Source organism: Pistacia vera, unplaced genomic scaffold (assembly GCF_008641045.1).
Source record: "Pistacia vera cultivar Batoury unplaced genomic scaffold, PisVer_v2 Contig320, whole genome shotgun sequence".
Taxonomy (NCBI): domain Eukaryota; kingdom Viridiplantae; phylum Streptophyta; class Magnoliopsida; order Sapindales; family Anacardiaceae; genus Pistacia; species Pistacia vera.
Window position 1 is genome coordinate 1,093,144 of NW_022196136.1, and position 14,090 is coordinate 1,107,233.

Sequence of the window (14,090 nt, forward strand, 5' to 3'; positions counted from 1 at the left end):
CTAATGGCACCGTACTGCATCCATTGTTAAAAAAAAATAATAATAATAATAAAAATAAAAATAAAAAATAAAAAAAATTGTAGGGTTAATAGATAGAGCATTAAAATATGGTCATTTTGATATCAATATCGTTAAAATATAGCATCGAAAAATTTATCCGATCATTAGAAACTGACAACCACCACCGATTTCCGGGTACCGGGAATTGCATTAAGGGTAATTAATATAATTTAGTTTAAAAGTATTTTAAACATTTTAATTTAAAGTATAAATTTATTATGATATAGGGGTATTTTTGTTAATCACATTGATGTATTCATAAAATGTTTTTAGATTTTAAAATTAAAATGATATTAGAACAAGAGCAAATATAATTAATCAGAAACTTTGCCAATGGCCCAATGCACGATGTAATCACAAACATAGATGCAAACGCCCATTATTATTCGTTAAGACAATAACCCAAAAACAATGTCAAGCAAACCTTTAGGTCACCTACAGTATTTTCATTACTCAACCATCCAAAATGTACAATGGATGAGTAAAGAACAAAGAAGAATATAAAGGTAGAAGCACACCCAAATTGAAAACCCTTAGTTCTGCAATTGAGATCTATCTACTCTTCTGCAACAATCACACTTAAATACACAAACATCCTTCTCTAAATCAGCCTCCACCTGTCTTTGATTTCTCCATAACCGTGAGATGGGCAACAATCCAGAAGATTCCTCAGCCATGTGTTTTGAGAGGCAAAGAGAGAGATGAGAGGCTTAGGCTTAGCAAGAGTCAAGGATCGAAGTACACGATATACAAGTTGGTCCAGGACAAAACGACGCGGCATTGCTCCTTTGACTCTTTATAATAAGAGCTGACTTCCACCGTGGCAAATCATGAGCCACATCAGCACAGTCACTTTACATCACAGCCGTTCATTCANAAACACTCAACCCAAACTGTAGAAACCCTAAAGGCTTAACAATGGTGTTTAATGAAGAAGAGAGAGAGTTCTAAAACGAAAAATGAATCGCGCTCATAAACTGCCAAAATAATTCTGCTTTTATATGGTTGACATTAGGGTTGAATTTCATCCGTTGGATCTCCTTTTTCATCAACGCTCAGGATTGTTTCTGTCATTTAGAGCAAAGCGACGTCGTTCCACTTAAGTGTCAATACGGTAGCGTTTCAAGCCATCATCCAACAAGATTAAAGAATAGTATCGATGAAGTAAAATCTGCAAAGGAAAAACCCTAGAGACAGAGAGAGAATTAATCGAAAGAAAACTGATCTAATTTCTATTTCACAATCTGCTGCATTTCTATTGACTTTCTCTAAAATGGTTTTTATACATAATCTAGTGATCCATGTCACTATTAGGATTCTAGGGTTTACTAATAAACACTTTCAACCATAATAATACAATCAATAATCGAATTGATTAACCAAAATAATGAAATAAGCAAGTAGAGAAGAACACAGAACACATCAGATTATAGTGGTTCGGCTTTGCAGCCTACATCCACTCTCCAAGGCTCACGGTAGAGTATTTTCATTACTCAACCATAAAAAATGTACAATGAATGAATAAAGAACAAAGAAGAATACAAAGGAAGAAACACACCCAAATTCAAAACCCTTAGTTTTGCAATTGAGATCTATCTACTCTTCTGCAACAACCACACTAAATACACAAACATCCTTCTCTAAATCAGCCTCCATCTGTCTTTGATTTCTCCATAACCATGAGATGGGCAACAATCTAGAAGATTCCTCAGCCATGTGTTTTGAGAGGCAAAGAGAGAGATGAGAGGCTTAGGCTTAGCAAGAGTCAAGGATCGAAGTACACGATATACACTTGGTCCAGGACAAAACGACGCGGCATTGCTCCTTTGACTCTTTATAATAAGAGCTGACTTCCACTGTGGCAAATCATGAGCCACATCAGCACAGTCACTTTACATCACAGCCGTTCATTCACTTCCAAACAAACACACGAACACTAATTATTCATCATTCAATTCCTTTTGTCTTTCTCTACTGCAACTCTGTTCTCAGACTTAGAAGAAAGAGCTGCCACTTTGTTTAACTTTATTTATTTGAAATTTTCCACAGTTTGAAGATTGTTGTAACGACACCGTATTCTTGCAAGGCTTTCTAACAAAAACTGTTATATTTAACAGACTTTTCTTTCCTTTGTTACTGGCACCTGAGTATTCACACTTCATTAGTTCTGCACTTCTTTCTTCAGTTAAGAAATTTTTAAGTTTCAGCTTGTATATACTGTTGACACGGCACAACAAATTCCATGATCCACTGCATATTCAGTAGAGTAAAACATGAATTTTATTCATTGATACTGAATAAGAGAAGATGTAACACATGAAGTTGAAAGTATAGTACTCACCTACCTGCTGTTAGTGTTATAAATGAGAAGTATTGACTTCGACCATTCCAGACAGAATTTCTATAGTCATACCTGAAAGTCAAAAGGAATGTTATAATTGAATGCCAGATATTTTTGTCATGACAGATAGAAGCCATTACAACTTAAATCCAATACCCATAATAAATTATGCAAAGTCAAATTTCTTACTTCCACTCCACATCATTCTGCCTAACACTTGGTGCCTCTCGAAGAGCTGGAAGAGGTACTGGGATCACAACATTTCGAAAATCAAACATTGACGAAGCTGCAATAACATAAATCCACATAAATGCTTTTAGCATAGAGAAAATTCCATGGAAGACTCGAACCCACTTGACAATGGAACCATTGACTCATTAGCACTTTGCATTCTCCCCTTCAAAAGACCAACACCTCCTGCATCACCAGCTTGGCCTGTGGGCAAAGGCCTATTAGGGTCCTTCAAGCCTAGTATATTTTCATTGGTGAAGAGTTGTTTGTTCATATTAGGATAGTTTTGAAAAGAATGGCCGGATTCACTCCAGTCTCCAACTGAAATAACGCAGGATATATTGTAATGAAAAAACAGAACAAATCGCAACAACATTGACAGCAAATCTAGAAATCAATGTCAAGCCTTTGGCAATTACAGTCAGGTCAAGCATCTTTCATTCAAAGAGGAAAATATACGGTTGGAGCACAAAATGGAAGCCATCACTTGGCACACAGATAATCTAATAGAGAAAAGGAAGTACCTGAACTTGAATTAGAACATCTTCTTGATTAAGAATTTGAAGCGACAAAGTTTCTTGGACATCAAAGTTACTCATTCCACCGTCTAGTATCAGAGTTACGTTGAGTTTCTCCTCAACTGTCAAAGAGATAGGATCAGTTGGTGGTGGAGCAACTGATCTTCTAGAATCACTATACCTTCTTTCAGAGATTCCAAGAATTGATTTGCCTTTGGAATTTACCAAGCTGCATGTCACGACCGTTAGGAGGAGCTGTGGTGGATAACCTAATGATGGAAGTAAATAATAGATAAGAATTCTCTTCAGTTCATAAACAAATCATTGAGGAATCCAGAAACAGATCCATTAAGCTGATGTCCACAAAAAGGCAACAAACAGATATCTTAAAGACAGAACAAGGATAACCTATCTGCCTAGGATCTCAAAAGGAAATTCTCAATTATTTAGCTACAATGCATTCCTATTTGCTAACTCACAGAATGAATGTCAAATAAATCCACAACCCATAAAAAATTAGAAGCATACGCATAGAATTCATTCCACTTAAAGGACACATACCTTTAGAATTGCTGGAAAAGGACTCAGCATCAGTGCTCAAACCAAATCCAGTCCCACTTCCACCACTAGAAATGCTCATATCACTAAAGCTACTTTCAGTTCTTCCACATCCCATCGACTGCAAGGACATAAACCCTCCTTTTTTTCACCTCTATTCTTCTTAATCTGCAGAATATACGACAAGAGTTTCAAATGGCAATGCAACAAAGGGAGTTATGGGAGGCACCAATTAGAAATGGAACCACTGCAAAACCATAAAAAAGAATTTGTCAATCTTACTAGCTTTGTGCTTAACGAACCCAAATTGAGAGGCAAATAAGAGGCCAAACAGGCGAAGCCCAAAACATAAAACAGTAGGCCATGAAAGGATTATAAGATGCTCTAAATGGATATCAGTCCAATGGGCCCCTGACATGAAATTAGATTTTATTTTGTTTTTTCATTTTTCTACCGCTTTAGTTAAGTTTATAACATATTAGATTCAGTACATTGGAATGGCGATGCAAAACTGCAATGCGAAATATGTTGTCACCATTCTCATGTAACTATTGTTAGGTGCTGACTCCTTCCCTGACTACGGTAAACAAAGCTTTATTGAAACAGTAAACGAAACCCCAAACTGACTCCTTCCCTGATTGTTAGGTGCTGGGAGAATCTAACTATTCCTGGATGACTGAAATGAATCTCGAAAATGTCAGTCCAAGATCACATTTAGGCGAGAATTACATGCCAAACTATGATATTGAATCCATACCTCAATTGACTTCGGCATATGTAGAATTCTACGTAGCTGCTGTCTCTGTCCCTTCAGTATCCGTATTCCTACTACCTTAATAAGTTTCCCAAAAAAAAAAAAAAAATGCTGCCATACAACTCTCTGACTTCCATTTCTTAAAGAAAAGTACTATCCTTATAAAGAAGGTTACAAAGTGTCCAGAAAGAAAAAAAACAAAAAATGAGAAAATGAGAGAGAAATCATGAAAATTAAAGGTGAGAATTATCTTTGTATGCTTTATTTGTACGTGTTTTGTAAAACTACCATCGGTCTTTCTTAAATTTCTCAGCCTTGTAAATCTCTGCCTTCCATTTCGTGAATTTCGCTGCCTTGTAAATAGCTGCTTTCAATTGCTTAAATTCAATAATGCCGCCTCGTATCTCTCTGCCGGCCAATTCTTGAGTTCCAATAATTCCGCCTTCCCCATTGCTACCCTGTAATTCTTGCAACTCTTAATTCATAATGGTATTCCCACTTTTTTTTTAAATGACTGAGTTGTAGGGACAGAGCGGAACTTTTGTAACAATGTCAAATCTATTTCTAATATTCAATCTTTTTAAATGTTTAGAAGAGATTAGTTTTCGATATATTTCAATAGCCTTATACACAGGTAAGGGTTTAGGGATGGGGGAATTTTTTTGAAATTTTTTCTCTGAACTCTATACTACAGCCGGAACTTTTCTGGCCCGATTTGGACGATTCCGTCATCAGTTTCTTCGATCCACGCACCGTTCGAAAGCACTTGAAATCCTCTTTCCATCCGTACCTAGCCCGTCGTCATTGGACTTCCCGTTCGCCGGGAAATCGCCCTGACATTTCGCGAAAAAGGAAGATTTGCAGTCGCTTTTCCGGTCGTTTTACTGATCGGAAACGGCTGTGGTTGGTCCCGTTCAAACCGTCTGGTCTTGCTCTTCAAAACCCTGCTCTTGGTTTGCCTTGGTTGTTCGTGGTTTGCCGGAAAAGCTCCTTGCTTTTCCGTGCAAAATTGTGTTGGGTTGTTCTCTTCTAAGCTTTCTGTGATCTGATTTTTTGTGTTTTTCACAAGATATTTTGTGGGTTTTTGGTGTTTATTGTTTCTGCAGTTTTCTGGAGAGATTGGGACGTGTTGGGTGATTTTTTTTTGGTAACATTTTGCTTGGGTTTTTTTGGTGCACACCAACTGCTCGCTGAAATAATGAATTCTTAGTAACCTAAATTTTATTTAATTTTTCGATAACTGAAACTATAAAGCTTTGAATTTAAAATATGGAAGAAGAAAAATAAAACTTTTATTATAGTAAAATATATCTACCTAAAGTAAAAGAACGAGCTAAAAAAAAATAGTAAGGACTAAAAAATAAAAATCATTTTCCACCTTGTATTCAAATAAAGTAGACACAGTAGCCTATAAATTATAGCCTAGAAAAATAAAAAATGGTGTCAACATCCCCAAAGAAAGAAAAAATATATGTATATCTTCAAGCTTGTGGTTGAGATAAATTGAACTTGTAATATCAATAAAAAATGTAAATAATAAATTAGTAATGTTGATAAGGTGAACTTGTAACATGAGTTGTGACATAGATTAAGAGGCCAAATCATTCAGAATTGTAATTTCCACATCGTAGGTCCAGTCACCAGTGCATACATGGGCTAATATTCCACAGATAAGACAAGTAAAGAAAAAATATACAATTATCTTAAATTAAAAGATTGGAGAAATGCTAACTACTCAAATCAGAAGTTACAATTATTTTGATATTTATGATTCAACTAGGGGTGTTCAAAAAAATGCAAAAACCGAACCGAACCGGTAACCGAACCGATAACCGAACCGAAAAACCGGTTAACCGAAAAAATGGTTCGGTTACGGTTCGAAAAATTCAAAAAACCGAATTTCCGGTTCGGTTAACGGTTCGGGAAAAAATACAAAGCGGTTAACCGAAACCGGTTTTTTGAACCGGTTTTACAAAATATATATATTAAATAAAAATAAATATTATATATTAAATAAAAAATAATAATATTATATATTATATATTAAATAAAAATAAAAAATAATAATATTTTTAATGTATCGTTAGTAGTAGTCAATGAATATATATGAATGTCTAATTTTTATTTGGATATGTATTATTTATATTTACAATTTAATTTAAGAAAAAATAAAAAAAATAAGTTTATAAAAAAAAGGGAAAACCGGTTCAAAACCGGTTAACCGCTTTAAAAAAAGCGGTTAACCGGTTTTTCGGTTAACCGAAAAACCGGTTTTCCCTCTAAACCGGTTCGGTTTCGGTTCGGGAATTTTCTCGAACCGAAAAACCGGTTCGGTTCAAAAAAGCGGTTAACCGGTTCGGTTAACCGCTTTTGAACACCCCTAGATTCAACATGGATTAAATCCCCACCTTGGTGGTCACCCGAAGAAGTTATATATATATATATATATATATACCAACCATTTGCTTTCTGTCTTTTCAAAGAAATTTCATTTCAATTTCCTTAAAAAAATAATAAAGTGAGGACTTCGTCAATAAACACAAACTGTTGCAAGTCAAAGTTAATGATCTGGTTTTCTTGTGCTCTTCTCACAAATGTAGAGTAATGGTATTTTTCCACCAAGTCAAACTGTGTGCCTCTTCATAAGGCTCCATTAAAAGGTGACTGGAAAAGTGCCAAAAAGTTGTTAGAAAAGATCCTACGATGTTGTGTGCTGGTATCACAAAGGGACATGAAACTGTTCCTCATATTGCGGCAGGAGCCAGACAAACTGGCTTTGTAGAGGAGCTAATAAAGTTGATCCAATCGGAGGACCAAAAAAAAAAAAAATACGGCCTTCTGTTGCGCCGCTGATTATGTTGAAGAAGATCCTAGTCTTTTGACAATCCGAGGTGGTGAAAAGATGATTTTAGTGTTGCTCGTTAATTGATTGAAAATTGTTCCATATTCAATTTTATCTTGATTTTTATATTGCTCGTTAATTGATTGAAAATTATTCTCCATTGTAACACGTTATTTTTTATTTGATTCTTTAATCTTGGTGCATGTAGTGGCGGACCTAGGATTTTTGTCCAGAGAGACCTCCGTGGCTCCGTCATTGTTTGTCAAACAACTACTGAAATTTTAAAAATTATGTTGAAAATAACATTCAATTCACGAGGAAACACAAGAAAATTTTTACATGGAAAAACCTCTTCAATTAAAGAGAGCAAAAGATTACGGGAATCTAACGATCCACTTAAATCCAATATAATTAAAAGAGTTTACAACAATCACAATCTACCCAAAATGTTCTACACAAATTTCTTATTTCTCCATTTTTTTTGTTTTTTTTTTTGTTTTCAAAGATTATAATATAAATTTTCATGACTTTAATTAGACATAACCTAAGCTAAAGACAATCAAATCAATGTTGTCTTGACTTTTAATATGAATTAATAAAAAAAAAAAAGAGAAATTTTCTTAGTATAAACATAGATAATAACTCAAACTTCTTTAATAATTTTGATCAGCTAAACGGTGATGTTTGAAATGTAGGAAAGTGGTGGGTGAAAGGTGAAAAATAACGTTCAGTAAAATATAGTTAAGGTTTAATTTGGGAAAGTGAGAACATTCTTAAACACAAAACAAACTCACAAGATCCATGCATTTTTTCATCAAATTAGAATCCTCCAAAAAAATAAGCATGATTCAACCCTAAAATAAACTAAAATGAAATGAGCAATATACATATCTAAAACTAAGAAAACAAAAAATGAAACTAATTGTGGCACCTTGATGAGTGAAAACTTCAACAATTTCAGTCTTCAAAAGTTTTAAGAATGAATAATATAGAGAAAGTGAAAGAAAGAATGAGAAAATAAAGAATTTTAGGGATAAAATCATAAAATACATATGTACGTAGAAAAGAGTGGAGAGAGTTTTAAACTTTTAATATGATGTAAGTATGAAATATATATATTAATAATAAGTTTTTTATGAGTCTGAATCTTATTTTTTTAAAATCTAAAGATAGGCTCTATATATATATAATTTGTTATAAGCCTATATAAAGAATTTTTTTTTAAAATGTGAGGGTAGGCCTGGGCCTACCCTCCAAAGGGCTGGGTCTGCCCCTAGGCGCATGGGATGAGTATTAACAATAATTATATAATTACATTACATAAACATTCTAAAAATCTAATCATTTTAAAGAAAAATATATAAAGTTAAAAAAATATTATTCAATTTATTTAAACCCCCTAGATTTATTTAAAAATCCAAAATATACATTTATTTCCTTATTCTCAAAATATTATTCAATTTTTTTAAACCCCCTAGATTTGTTAATTTAACTAAACACCCCCAAAAAAATTTTAAAAATTGACAAAGACACCCCATAACCCACATTTACCAGATTTCGGCCACCACCGCAGACAACTGGCCGGAATCTGGATAATGGCGCACTACCGGCTGGATCTGGCCTGTAGTGAGCTGCTATATCATTTTCCGACCAAATCTACGGCCAAAGGTCTGCCCACTGACGGCCAGATCTTTGGCCGTAGCCAGTCCTCAACGAGGCCATATCTTTGACCGTCGTTGACGATCAAATGCGGCCAGATCTTGCCGTCGATAGCCAGATCCACTGTGGATCTTGCCGAAAAAGTCCCAGCCCACAGCAGCTTCTGCGCGCGCCTGCCGCTTGCATAACCTTTTACACGGGTAACATTTTTCAAATATTCCAAGTTGGTGTAATCAAATATTCCGAGTTGGTGTAATTAATCTTTGTGTTGGGATGATGGAGTAAAATTTGTAATAATATGTTTACAAAAACATTATTTCAGAAAAGAAAAAGGATTTTTTTGGAAGAAAAAGTTTATTATAAAATTATCCATTTATTGAGCTATTTTTGGCTCACCCTTTTATACATTCCTCTCTCCAGGTAACTACAAAACTTCTGCTAAATAATGATTTTTTTTTAGGTTGGGCCACCCAGCATAACTTCATTTTGCATATTGTGTAGTTGATTTGCCATGAATTTTATACATGCAGATTTACGTACTTGTTCATAGGGTTGAGACTAAAAAATCTTGCTCTCAGATTTGAAGTTTTATGATATGTTCAGTTGACTTTGTTATTAAAATGAGTTATATGATAATTTAATCAAAAATAGTTTTCCTTCAATACTATAAACAACACATCTCGATCACCTGAATCTTTTATAAAAGTTTTTCAATTTTCCCTGTCTCCAAATTTCACCCAAAAATTCCTATACTCCTTTTTTGGCCTTTCAAATCCCTAATCTGTCTCTCTAAAGACTTTATATTTTTTCTTACTGATTTGATTTTGTCTAAAAACATTTGATCTCTTCATTATATTTGTTTTGGAATTGAAGATTCGAAGCTTCACTAGATTTGAGCATTCCTTTATTATTTGCAATGCCTTTTTTTTGTTTTTTGAAATGTTTAGGATTTTGTAATTATTGAGAAATTATATGGTAAAATTTGTGGGTGCGTTTCTTTTAGTATTTTGGATAGTATTTTTGAAAAAGTAAGAGTTGGGTAGTTATTACGAGGTAGATTTGAAAATTAACAAATATACCTCATAAGTTTGTTAATTTACAAAACACCCTAGTAATAAAACATTGAAAATTAACAAAAACACTTTCACCCATCCATTAGCTACTGGCAGGCGGCCACCACCGTCAAAGTGTGGCCAGAGTCATCGTATCAGGGCACGACAGGCTGGATCTGACCGGTAGTGCACCGATATGACCTTTTCCAGTTATATTCACCATGGATCTAGCAGGAAAATGCCAGATCTACGGCCCTAGATCTGGCCATTGATGGCCAAATCTAGCCGCGTTTGCTACGGATTTGGTATTTTCTGGCCAGATCTACGATGGATCTGGCTGGAAAAGGCTACATCGGAGCACTATCAGTCAGATCCAGCCGGTAGTGCGCCATTATACCAGATTCTGTCCACCTTTCAATGGTGGTGGCCGGAATCTGGCAAATGTGGGTGTGTAAGAGTGCTTTTGTTAATTTCTAAACTTTTTTTTGGAAAGTGTTTAGTTAAATTAACAAATTTTCAGAATAGGAAAATAAATGTGTATTTTGAAAATGATAGGAATAGGACAGGGCAAAAATAGGAAAACATATGCACCCTGTAGTTTATCTCCTTTTTTTTTTCAATTATATATTAACTTTTTGACTTCATCCCGTATGAATTACATTGTAATTGGTTGAATTTTATTTATTATTTTTTTTCTTTTTTATTTTGTTTATTTATCTATTCAACCTGGATCGCACCTAGATCGGTGCGATTCCGTTGCCGGCGGAAAAAGCTGCTTCAAAAAATATGGAGGCTGGTGGGGTGAGGCTCTAGGGACTGGTGAAGAACACATTGGTTGGTAGGGGTGGAGTGCGTAGTTTGACCTAGAAGAACAATCAGCAAAGCTTTATTTTTTTTTTATTTTGGACTGTTTGATTCTTAGATGTTTAATTATTGTTTCTGATTGATTGGGTTGAGAAAAATTAACTTTAGCTTGTGTTGTGGGGCTCTAGGGACTGGTAATGGTGGCCTTGCTTGGGGCCACCACCGTGGCCGCAACAGTGGTCTTGTAAGGTCAGGTCACCATTGTGGCCACAACAGTGGGCTTGTAAGGTCACAATTCCAACAAATTTTCAACAACAGAAATTATCAAAAAGCGGCTAAGATCGGATTTCCAATAACAAATTTTCAGTTCAAGACAATTTTAAAACTATCAAGTAACATAATACAATTTCATGCATAACAACAGATACAAATTGAAATAGAGGACATATTACATAAACGAAGAAACCTGCTCAACCAGTAATGCCGACAATGGATCGAACTGGATTCACCACAGAACTAAATTAAATTGTCACTCCGGCAATCTTTAAACCTGTATGGCATTGGATAAAGTGCATTAATCAATAATAAAGAATATCATGTATAAAAGAATCGTTAAAATTACATTCCACAAAGACCGGTTATTAATTTTTGTATTTTATATGAGTTTTTATGGCGGCTGCTGACCGCCCACGCACGAGGGAGATAGGACTTAGATGTCGCAACATAAGAATGAAGAAAGTGAAAAATAAAAAAGAACTCGGAAAGAGTTGATAATGGGTAGAGAAGAAAGTGAAAATATAAAAAAAAAAAACTCAGATAGAGTTGAGTGAAATCAGAAGCCCTAAAAGGCATGATGATGATGATGATGTGAATGGGTATGACAAGCTCGGTGACTCGAATCCCTGCAAGGGAGGGAGATAACCATTCTGCCGGTGCTATGACCGTCCAGCTCGGTGATCCAATCCTCGCAAGTGAGGAAGACGATGGTGATACTGGTGCTTATGACCGGCCAACTCAGTGACTCGAATGCCGGCAAGGGAGATGATGAAGACGATGATGAGTCGGCTGGGTATGGCAAACTCGGTGACCCGAAACCCTACAAAGGAGATGATGATGTGCTGATGCTTATGATCGGCCAGCTCGATGACTTGACTTCCCACAAGGGATAGAGATGATGAAGACGATGATGAGTCGGCTGGGTATGGCAAAGTCGGTGACCCGAAACCCTACAAAGGAGATGATGATGTTGCTGGTGCTTATGATCGACCAGCTCGGTGACTCGACTTCCCACAAGGGATAGAGATGATGAAGACGATGATGAGTCGTGTGGGTATGGCAAACTCGGTGACCCGAAACCCTGTTGTTGGTGCTTATAATCCGCCAGCTCGATGACTCGACTTCCCACAAGAGAGAGAGATGATGAAGACGATGATGAGTCTAGTGGGTATGGCAAACTCGGTGACCCGAAGCCCTACAAAGGAGATGATGATGCTGCTGGTGCTTATTATCGGCCAGCTCGGTGACTCGACTACCCACAAGGGAGAGGATGATGAAGACGATGATGAGTCGGCTGGGTATGGCAAACTCGGTGACCCGAAAGCCAACAAAGGAGATAATGATGCTGCTGGCGCTTAGGATCGGCCAGCTCGGTGACTCGACTTCCCACAAGGGAGAGAGATGATGAATACGATGATGAGTCGGGTGGGTGGGTATGGCAAACTCGGTGACCGGAAACCCTACAAAGGAGATGATGATGCTGCTGGTGCTTATGATCCGCCAGCTCGGTGACTCGACTTGCCACAAGGGAGAGAGATGATGAAGAAGATGATGATGCTAGTGAATACGGCAAGCTCGGTGACTCGAATGCTCATAAGGGAGACGACAAAGACTAGAACGCCCACAAGGGAGATGACGAAGATGATGATGATGGTCATGGTGGCTGTGAGTAGGGTGAGCTGGAATGCTGGATGATTGGAACGCCCACAAGGGAGACAGATGGGAAAAAAGAAAAAAAAAAATCCAAAAAATCTAAACCAACCATTATCGAAATTAAGGCAGCCGTTGAGTGGTTAACATGAAAGCTCCAGTGGTGGGATACGGCGGTGCACTTGGTGCTGGTGGTGTTGATGAAGGTGCAGTTTGTGGTCTATTATCAAAGTGGTTCCAGGCAGAAGAATGTTGATAATTGGAGACAGTTGATGATGTTGCACTGCTTCCTTCACCACCATAACCCCGTAACATGGCGCTAGCGGCAGTTTTTGTTTGTGTTTGGATGTGGGGAGACGGTGGATTGGCAGGGTTTGTTGAAGTTGAACCACGAAAGTAGCCATAGGCGTTAGATGCACGTCCTCCATTATTTGACATCCTTAATGCTCTCTGATATATTGATTTCTAGCTTGGAAGTCTCTTACTCTAATCTCACTGTATTTATTCGCAATCATTAATGGGAGAACAACTAACGCATACCTAAGGTTTATCGAAACAACAAGTTGATACTTAAAAGATTTTAAAACGATAAATAGATACCTTCCGTCATGTTCTGTTAGTGATTTTCATTTGATAATAGTGAAAAGACTAAAATGCCCTTGAAAGTTTAATATTTTAGTTTTTTATAAATTTAAAATTTTTTAAAAAATCCCCCAGGTTTGCTAATTTGACTAAATATCTCAATATATAAAAATTTTACAAAATAACAAAAATACCCCAACCACCAGCAGTGCCAGATTCTGACCACCACCGTCAGAATCTGGCCGAAAAATTGTGTTACGACACAGACCCGTCTGATCTATGTCGTAACGCGTCAATTTGGCTTTTTTTGTCAGGCTTTTTTCAGCCTTGACGACCAGATCTGACCTTTTTCGGCTAAATCATTCACTGATCTGGTCGAAAAATGTCGAATCGACGTGTTATGACACAGATCCGACGGGTTTGTATCGTAACACAATTTTTCGGCAAGATTCTGGCCTCGACGGCCAGATTTGGCCTTTTCTAATATAGACTTTCACATGTAGAGAAATTAATAAAATATAAATATAGTGAACAAGAAATGGAAGATGATGTTTTTTTCTACGATCAAAGCCATTAATACGTGTAGAGCATGCAAAATAAAAAGGTGTCTCAATAGATGTCACATGTACGGAGCATCAACGTATTATGCAAAATTAAATTTTGTTGACCCGTTAAAATATCCAATTATCTTTAAAAAAACTATATAGTATATCACATTTAGTTCCGTCTCGTTTTAGTTTTCTGACTTTCTAGCAAGTGAGCG

General features: G+C 36.3%; 1 protein-coding gene, 1 long non-coding RNA gene and 1 pseudogene across 2 annotated transcripts; 1 reads left to right on the plus strand and 2 right to left on the minus strand.

The window, feature by feature from the left end:
* Positions 1-1,861: 1,861 nt before the first annotated feature.
* LOC116137154 lies at positions 1,862-2,686 on the minus strand. The gene is made up of 3 exons (XR_004129115.1): positions 2,591-2,686; positions 2,406-2,473; positions 1,862-2,310 (listed from the first exon to the last, which is right to left on the minus strand). It is a non-coding gene; the product is annotated as an uncharacterized LOC116137154 (long non-coding RNA).
* Positions 2,687-2,712: 26 nt separating this feature from the next.
* LOC116137057 lies at positions 2,713-3,826 on the minus strand (annotated as a pseudogene).
* A 7,976-nt stretch (positions 3,827-11,802) lies between these two features.
* LOC116137058 (acidic leucine-rich nuclear phosphoprotein 32 family member E-like) lies at positions 11,803-12,711 on the plus strand. Its single transcript, XM_031422747.1, has 4 exons — positions 11,803-11,888; positions 11,983-12,093; positions 12,204-12,338; positions 12,600-12,711. The coding sequence occupies exons 1-4, from the start codon at positions 11,803-11,805 to the stop codon at positions 12,709-12,711; spliced, it is 444 nt and encodes a 147-aa protein (XP_031278607.1).
* Positions 12,712-14,090: the final 1,379 nt, after the last annotated feature.

Bases quoted from the DNA above. Each gene is read 5' to 3' on its own strand.
- LOC116137058 (XM_031422747.1), top strand. From the start codon at position 11,803: ATGGTGATACTGGTGCTTATGACCGGCCAACTCAGTGACTCGAATGCC. The intron at 11,889-11,982 runs GTATGGCAAACT...ACTTCCCACAAG, and splicing joins GACGATGATGAGTCGGCTGG to GGATAGAGATGATGAAGACG. The intron at 12,339-12,599 runs GTGACTCGACTA...ATGATCCGCCAG, and splicing joins GCTTATTATCGGCCAGCTCG to CTCGGTGACTCGACTTGCCA.